The sequence below is a fragment of the Sapajus apella genome, unplaced genomic scaffold (genome assembly GCF_009761245.1).
Source record: "Sapajus apella isolate SASKATOON/1434 unplaced genomic scaffold, GSC_monkey_1.0 scaffold14, whole genome shotgun sequence".
NCBI lineage: Eukaryota > Metazoa > Chordata > Mammalia > Primates > Cebidae > Sapajus > Sapajus apella.
This window is the reverse complement of record NW_022436954.1, coordinates 13,909,361-13,918,844: the sequence shown is the minus strand read 5'-3', so window position 1 is coordinate 13,918,844 and position 9,484 is coordinate 13,909,361. Positions and strand designations below refer to the sequence as shown.

At 37.8% G+C, this 9,484-nt stretch overlaps 1 protein-coding gene across 1 annotated transcript; it reads left to right on the top strand.

Moving 5' to 3' along the window:
- Positions 1-1,171: 1,171 nt before the first annotated feature.
- LOC116554411 (olfactory receptor 9G1) lies at positions 1,172-2,092 on the top strand. The gene has a single exon (XM_032282385.1). It carries the CDS (start codon positions 1,172-1,174, stop codon positions 2,090-2,092), a length of 921 nt encoding a protein of 306 aa, XP_032138276.1.
- Positions 2,093-9,484: the final 7,392 nt, after the last annotated feature.

The window sequence follows — 9,484 nt, the reverse complement described above, 5'->3', positions numbered from 1 at the left end:
GTGAAAATTTTCTAGAAAGAAGGAGGAATAAACTATGAGAAATGCTGGAGATAGATCTAATCAGATGAGGACTTCACACTGGGCTTAGCCATGTAAAGTCATTGAAACCTGAGTGAAGTGGAGGTAGCAAAAGCTCAAAAGGAACAGTTTTATATTGTTCTCTATTTAGCCAGAAATAACACTTTATCAACATTGATGTTTATTAATGCTCATATTGAGAGTTGAGTGTGACCCGGGTGTTTTATCCTAGGTCCCAAGAGGATGAGCATACAAATAAAAATCATGTGCACTTGAATTTTTATTTCCTTACCTACAAAATAACTTAGGCTAATGAGAAGTTAGTATGTGTTTAAACACAAGAATTGTGTTTAAAGCACAAGACGGATGTATATTTGCTAGGTATACTTCTGTCTACCCATTTCAATAGAACATTTGTAATTCTATATACAGAGAATCCTAGGAGAGTGAGTGGGTTACCAAGTAATCATAAGCAACACTGTAGTATATATAAATTATTTTTTATTGGTGTTTAAAATTATTTTTGTTATGTTTATTATAGAATGTATGAAATACATTCACAGTAAATTCTCTGTATTTTGTAATTTCATCATTGTTTATCATTGTTCTGTATACATTTTTCCCAAAATTTTCCATCTATTCTCTTTATCCTTTTTTTCAATTTCTTAGTATTTTCTTAGGCCTATATATAATATTATGAAATATGAATTTATAATGCCTTCATGTTTCAATATATAGAAGCACTTGAATAAAAAATACTTTTTAAAAAATATATTTAAGAGGGAAGCCCAGTATTCTAAATACAAACAAGTGACACTTAAAGATAGAAATTTACACATTTAGCAAAAAAGAAAATGGACAAGAGGAAGATGATCAAAGTATAAGAAAAACAGGAATTATTGGCACATATTTTTTTATTTGAACAGTCATTCTTAAAGGCAAAATATTATTAAGTAACTTAAGAAATTTAAAGCTGAATGCATAATTACAGTGTCTGTTGCAAAATGAAAACTTCCTAAAACAAACAGATTGTTGGTTCTAGACATCAAGGATTAGTGCAGATGTGATCTTATGTAACATAATTCTACATATTCATCACAGCGATTCAAACTGAGCTAATGTTCCTTCCTCATAGGTGAGATTCCTTACAGCCATGGAGAGGAGCAATCGCACAGTGACCGAGTTCATCCTGCTGGGCTTCACCACAGATGCAGGGATGCAGCTGGGACTGTTTGTGGTGTTCCTGGGCGTGTACTCTCTGACTGTGGTAGGAAATATCACCCTCATGGTGTTGATCTGTAATGACTCCCGCCTCCACACACCCATGTATTTTTTCATTGGAAATCTGTCATTTCTGGATCTCTGGTACTCCTCTGTCTACACCCCAAAGATCCTAGTGACTTGCATCTCTGAAGACAAAAGCATCTCCTTTGCTGGCTGCCTGTGTCAGTTCTTCTTCTCTGCTGGGCTTGCCTATAGTGAGTGCTACCTGCTGGCTGCCATGGCTTACGACCGCTACGTGGCCATCTCCAAGCCCCTGCTTTATGCCCAGGCCATGTCCATAAAGCTATGTGCATCTCTGATAGCAGTCTCATATTTGGGGGGCTTTATTAACTCTTCGGTCATCACCAAAAAGACGTTTTCCTTTAACTTCTGCCGTGAAAACATCATTGATGACTTTTTCTGTGATTTGCTTCCCTTGGTGAAGCTGGCCTGTGGCGAGAAGGGTGGCTATATGGTTCTGATGTATTTCCTGCTGTCCTTCAATGTCATCTCCCCCGCCCTGCTCATCCTGGCCTCTTACCTCTTTATCATCACCACTGTCTTGAGGATCTCCTCCTCCCAGGGTCGTCTCAAAGCCTTCTCCACATGCTCTTCCCACCTGACCTCTGTCACTTTGTACTATGGCTCCATTCTCTACATCTACACTTTCCCCCGGGGATCTAGCTATTCTTTAGATACGGACAAAATAGTTTCTACATTTTACACTGTGGTATTCCCCATGTTGAATCCCATGATCTACAGCCTAAGGAATAAGGATGTGAAAGAGGCTCTGAATAAACTCCTCCCATAAATCAAGATTATCTCCACCAGAGGAGAAACAAAGATGCTTTGAGATTGAGTTTGTTTTGGTTTTTTTTTTTTTGTATTTCAAGCAGAGTTACCATTGTGCTCCATCATGACCAATCCCACCCGTGATACGTGACAGTTACAGACATGTAATATAAGAAGATTAGGAAAATTTAGAAGAAAAATCCTGAATATATAAGAATTTGAGGTAAATGTCTTGTCTTTCTAAGTTAAAAGCAAACATAAAACTTAGGCCCAAAGCCTCTCCTATATATTCATAAAGTGATGAACAGCCTACCGCATTAGCCTAAGATTTGGTTGACTGGTACAACTACTATATAGAATAGTAGTTGCCAGTGACTGGGGCAGGGTGAGTGGAGGAAGGAGACTTGTTGATCAAAGGGAACAAAGTTTCAGGTAGATGTAAGGAATCAGTTCTGGTGAACTATTGCAGGACAAGGTGACTACAGTTAATAGTAATGTATTGTGTATTTCAAAATCACTTAAACAGTGCATCTTAAACGTTCTCACCACAAAGCAATGATAAGTATACGAGGTGATGGACGTAATAATTAGTCTGAGATGTTCAATCCACAATGTATACATAAACTGAAGCATTGTATTTTACCCCCACAAACATATAAAATTATCATTTGTCAATAAATAATTTAAAAAACAAAAAGATGAATATGACAAGTGGCATTTAATTTTGATTAGTTTTTCAATGTAAGACAGAGAACTAATGTAATTTGTTTATAAACATACATACTTCCTTGTTTGAAGTGGCATAAGCAGTAAAGAAAGAAAATGCAAGAAACTGAATCAGACAGGTAAACCCAGAAAATGTAGGAGAGTCACACAGAGTGAAAAAGTAAATCCACGTTGGCAATCATGGACATTAACACGGTAAGTGGGTGCAAGAAATAAAATCAATACAAGTTGTAACACTCAGTAACACGGCCAAAACAGAGTCCAACAGTGTAATTCTAAGACGTTCAATTTAGGCAATGTTCTAAAAAGGAACGCTATTTATGCCAACCCAGTCTTCTGGTTGTCTAAAATACGTGTTTTATTGCCCACTAATGATATTAAAATTCCTATAAAATACATTTCTTAAAGTAATGTTAACAGACTCAATTAGTATATTACAGTGGCAGTAAATCAATTACTTTATGTTGCTTGACTGTAACTAGAAAATACATCATTTCAGAGGGAAGCATCAATTACAGAAAGTAAAACTGATGTGACACAACTATTCTTAAAACACCGTGGTGTCATAAACCCTGACAGGTAACTATAGAGGAGAGTCCTCAAACTACTTGAGGGCTTCTTTTCTAATATTTTTAGGGGAGGCTACCAAAATTTATTCTTCAAATAAGAATATGCCCATATATTGTAAACATGGCTGGCCTACATACATATTTATATTGTTTTATGCTTGGAAGTTAGCTCTGGAATCATGTCTAAGTAATATTACAGAGATCTTAGTGAAAAGGTAAAGTACAGCTAATAATAGTGTTAGGAAGACATAAAAATAAAGAAGCACATAAAATATAATGAAGCATGTGGCCAGATGTTTTATAAAATAATTTAGAAATCTGTTTAAGTATAAAATTAGCAGTAAGTTTTTCACTCACTTTTGGAAATGTTTCATCTGAAAATTATGGATTTGAAGTATTCAGAAAAATATTTTATATTAATTTGAAATTAAAATATAAATTCCTAAGGGAATTTGATTACTGAGGTCAAAAATAAATTTTAAATTCTTGAGATAAAGTGGTTTGTAAGATTTTTCTTATATATGTTTTCATAAATAAAACATTTTTAAAAGTACAAAAGCATATGGGTGGTCTCTTCCTTACAAAAATTTTCTTAATGTCCTTTGAAAAATGCACAACTCCTAGTGGTTGTATTAGTCTGGATTCTTCAGAAAAACAGAACCAATAGAATGTGTGCATATGTGTGTGTGTATTCAATTTGCATATTATATTTACAATATACACATATTAATTTTGAAGGGTGGCAAGTCTAAATCTGCAGTGTGGCATAGAAGACTTGAGACCAAGGAGAGCTGTGGGTATACTTCCAGGCTGGCAGCCTAGAGACTCAGGAGAGTCAATGGTGCAGATTAAGTCCAAGAGCAGAGTGAGTGCCAGAGAAGTCCCTCTTGCTTAGGGAGGTCTATTCTTTTTCTTCTTTTTTCTATTTTGGCCATTAACTGATTGGTTTTCTTATTTAAGATTGACTTGTTAGTAATTTTTCAAGATGGTAGATTGGAGGTTTGGTTAGTGTGTATCTTACACTTGGACAGACTAAATAGTGCAAAGACATGCTGTGAGGATTTTTCCAAGAAGCAACAGGAACTTAACAGGAAAACTGAAAGAAGCCACAGACCCTTTCAAAGAAGTTGTGGCTGCAGCTTTCACCATGCCAGGTGGAAAACTGTGAGTTTCCAGAGCATGAGACGGGGAGGAACTACATCAGGGTATACACGCACACTGGGGAACCTGGCAATCCAGGCCACGGAGGAAGGCCTTAATGCTACCCAGCACTGGAGTTGACCTCCTGAGCAGTGGGGAGTAAATGAGAAGGGGCAGCATCAGGACATGCTTTGTATGCACTCACAGTCACCAGTGGGGTCAGAGGGAAGCCATTCCTAATCCTAACTCACAGAGGACTTTGCAGAAGTCAGCCAGCTAACCTAGGTGGGACAGTAAGAGAAGCTCCCAACAGAGATCTGTGATATAATCCTGAATGGGGATGAAATCCATTGTCCAGAACTGAGGCACAGGGAGAAAGTTTGCTAAAGCCTTGCACGCACAGAAGTTGCGGGTCCCTGCTTCATGGGGGCGAATGGGAGAGCCATCTTCTGAAAGCCGTGGTGTGTCTCCCTTAGGAAGGTCAGTGGCCTGGAGTCTATTTGAGTTCTGAGTGCAGGCTGCCTGACAACCAAGTAGCTGCTGCAGGTGTAATACTGCAGGTGTGAGACCTATCTAGCCACATGTGTAGGAGCTGGGTGGGGCTTACTGCGGCCTGCTACTCCTCACTCCCCTGTGGATTCTTCTGTTCAGCAGAGGCAGCTATGCTCCTCACTGAAACATCAACCTAGTGACCATGGAACTGCCATTCAATCCTCATTGGGGTAGCTGCCTGTGCCCACACATGGGCAGCCAGAGTGCAGACTTGCCCGACCCAGCCCTCATCTAGCTTTGCCCACTGACCAACCTCGTAGCTGAACACAAAGAACAGAGACTTTTGAGAGCTCTGTGGTCATGTTCATTGCTTGAAACACCAGAGTACCTCCTCTGGGTAACATAAGTCAAGCACAAACCCCACTGCTACCACCACAGCTGGCGCACAACCTCCTATGTGAAGTCTATCAATTATGGCATCTGCAGTACATTATGGTATCTCCAGGCAGAGCAATGCAGCACCCAGGAAGGAAGAAACTTTTGTGTGACTTCATCTATCAGTATTGCCTCCATCATCCTGGCTAACCAGGAGGTCTTCTATCTGCCCATGTGACTTGTTCCTTATTACTATAACAGGTTTCTGAGAAAGCCAACATACTAAGGCTATTTGTAATCAAGGGCATCTTACAGAGTCTACATCACTCCCCTACCACCCCATTAGATCTTGTGCTGATACCTGTGACTGGGAGACATGAGGACAAGTCACATTGCTGGATCCAGTGCAGACATTCCCAGCACCAGCCTGGAGTGTAGCAGCCACACCAGGTGTCTAAACCCAGAGGAGAAGCAGAATTCACAGTAGTCTATCCCCGAGGGACTCCTATTCCTAGGGGAACAGGAAGCACACTACATCAAGAGAACACCTCACGCAACAAAAGAATTCAGAGAGCAGGCCTTGGGTCTCACACTTTCCAATTGTGGTAAATTTCAACAGAGGGAAAAGTGCAATGCTTGGCTCTGTGGGGAAAATCTTTAGCTCTACCTCAATAGTCAGGCAGCCCTGGTGCTTGTGAAAGTCTGGAGAAGGGTACTTCTTCTCCTTCTCACCCACCATTATGGACATAGCTGGGGCTTCTCCCAAGGGAGCTCAGGGAGGTTGCACCTGTAGCATGTCTGGAACTTTTCAGGGTAACTGCATCCCCATAGGAGAAGTGCCATCCAGGTTCAGGCTTGCCTGAAAGGTAGAGTCACAATTCCTCTCTATATGAAACATCAACATTCCTACAGATGAAAAGAGAGGCTCTTCTGATCTGAATAAACAGAACACTACGCCAGGTGTGTGACTCGTGTGATTGGGAGGGCAGATCACTTTCCTGATGGTCTGGTAGGAGAGCTAACATTGCTCCCTCCCTACACTTTGTAAAGACTTCACTGTGTTTCACCGAGGGCTCCCTAGCTGTCTCTGTCAGGACTGGGACCTCTGCCTACAACGGGGTATTGCATTTACCCACTTGCTTTAGTCATAGCTTCTTTATACACATGGACACCTCCTGCTGGCCTGAGGCCTGAACTGTTCAATCCAGTGAATAAAGTACTAGGGGAATAAATAAATAAATAAATGCACATGACTGGGGAACGAGATAAGCTTCATGAGACCTCTGCCATTCCAGCCCCACAGGAGACAGTGAACCTGCTCACAAACTAAGAGCATTGCTACTACAATCAGCATCTGAAAAAGCCACTATACAAAGACCCTGTAACCAAGGAATCATACAGTCTTCAACCCTTAAAACTTTCAGAGCTGAACTAGATTACAGTAATAAACTACAAACAGTAAAGTCACATCCTCAAGGGGGTAAAAAGAAATTTAGAAAAACACAGTCAAATTAAAACTAAGTTTAAAAATAATTAGAATTAATAGTCTACCCAACGAGAAGAAATCAGAAAAACAATTCAGATAACTTGAGAAAACAGGGTTCTATAACACATGCAAAAGATCACACAAGCTCTCCAGCAATGGATCCAAATCGAGATGAAATTTTTGACATACCAGATGAAGGATTCAAAAGATTGATTATTAAGCTACTCGAGGGTATAGAAAAAAAATGATAAAAACCAGCATAAGAAAATTTTTAAAACAACCATACAAATGAAAAATTTTCTAAACAGATAGATATTTTGAAGAAAAAAATCAGAACTGTTGTAAATGAAAGACATATTTAAGGAATTACAAAATGCAGTAGAAAATTTTAACAATAGACTAGACTGAGTAGAAGAAAGAATTTCAGAATTTGAAAACAAGGATTTGAATTAACTCAATCAGCCAAAACTAAAGAAAAAAGTATTAAAAAAGAAAATAACAAAGTGTTCAAGACATACGAGATTATGTAAAACATCCAAGCCTAAAAATAATTTGTGTTCTTGAGTAAGAAGGAAAGGCAAAAAGTTTGGAAAACTTATTTGAGGGAATAACTGAGGAAAACTTCCCTGGCCTTGCAAGACATTTAGAAAACTGTATCCAAGAAGCTCAAAGAACTACTGGGCTATTCACTGAAAAAAGGTCATCACCAAGGCATACAGTCATCATGTTATCTAAAGTCAACGTAAAGGAAAGAATTCTAACAGCAGTAAGAAAAAATGCATCAAGTAACTTATAAAACAAACCTATCAGAATAACAGCAGACTTCTCAGCAGAAACCTTACAAGCCACGAAAGACTAGGGTCCTATCTTTAGCCTCCTTAAACAGAATAACAGTCAGCCAAGAATTTTTTATGCAGCAAAACTAAGTTTCATAAATGAAAGAGAAATAAAGTCTTTCTCAGATAAGCAAATGTTGAGGAAATTTGTCACTACCAGAAAGGAAATGCTAAAAGGATTTCTAAATCTTGAACAAAAGGTTGATATGCATCAGAAAAGAATGTCTTGAAAGCATAAATTCACAGGTCCTATAAAACAATAACACAATAAAGAAAACAAAGTCACTAGGTAGCAATCAACCTGATGACTGGAACAGTACCTCACATCTCAATATTAACACTGAATGTGAATACAGAATGGCAGAACACATTTTTTTAAAAAATCACAAACCAAATATCTGTTGTCTTCAAGAGACACACCTAACATGAAAGGATTCTTACAGACTCAAAGTAAAGGAGTGAAAAATATATTCCATGCAAATGGAAACCAAAAGCAAGCATGAATAGCTATTCTTATATCAGATAAAACAGACTCTAAAGCAACAATGGTAAAAAAAAAGACAAAGACAGTAATTATATAATGATAAAAAGATCAATCCAACAAGAAGATGTAACAATTATAAATATATATGCACCTAACTCTGGAGCTCCTAGATGCATAAAACAATTGCTACTAGACCTAAGAAAAGAGATAGAGAGCAACACAATAGTAGTGAGAAATTTCAGTACTCTGCTGACAATACTAGACAGATCATCTAGGCAGAAAGTCAACAACAACAACAACAACAACAAAAACCACTGGGCTTTAAGCTGTACTGCAGAAAAAAAACAATGGATTTAACAGATATCTAGAGAACATTCCACCCAAGAGCTGAATATACATTCTTCTCATAAGCAAATGAAACATTCTCCAAGATAGACCATATGATAGGTTACAAACAAGTCTTAACAAGCATAAAAATATCAGAATCATATCAAGTATCTTCTCAGACTACAAGAGAACAAAATCAGAAATCAATTCCAAAAGTAATTCTCAAAACTATATAAACACATGGAAATTAAACAATCAGCTCCTGAATGATTTTTGGTTTAACAATGGAATCAAGATTGAAATTTTAAAATTCTTCAAAATTAATGATAACAGTGACACAAATTATCAAAACCTCTGGGATGCAACAAAAACAGTGCTAAGAGAAAAGTTTATAGTGCTAAATGCATACATCACTCTGTCTGAAAGATCACAAATTGGCAACCTAATGTTACATCTCAAGGAAGTACAGAAACGAGAACAAACCAAACCCAAAGCTAGCAGAAGAAAATAAATAACAAAGATCAGGGCAGAACTAAATGAAACTAAGACTAAAAAAAAAATTTTGTTTTTTTTTTAAAGATAAAATTGGCAGACCATTAGCTGTTAACCAAGAAGTGAGAAAATTCAAAAAAGCTCAATTCGAAATGGAAATGGAGACATTACAACCAACACCATAGAAACACTAAAGATCATTCAAGACAACTACAAGCATCTCTGTGCATATCAACTAGAAAATCTAAAGAAAATAGGTAAATTTCTGGAAACATACAACTGTCCCAGCTGGAATCAGGAAGAAATAGAAACAGGCCAATAACAAGCAGTGACATGGAATTAGTAATAAAAAATTTGCCAATCAGAAAAACGTCCAGAACAAGATGGATGATTCACAGCTGAATCCTCCCAGACATTCAAAGAATTGATATCAATCCTACTGAAACTATTTCAAAAGATTGAGAAAGAAGGAATCCTCCCTACC

Coding starts and splice junctions, on each gene's coding strand:
- LOC116554411 (XM_032282385.1), top strand. CDS start 1,172: ATGGAGAGGAGCAATCGCACAGTGACCGAGTTCATCCTGCTGGGCTTC.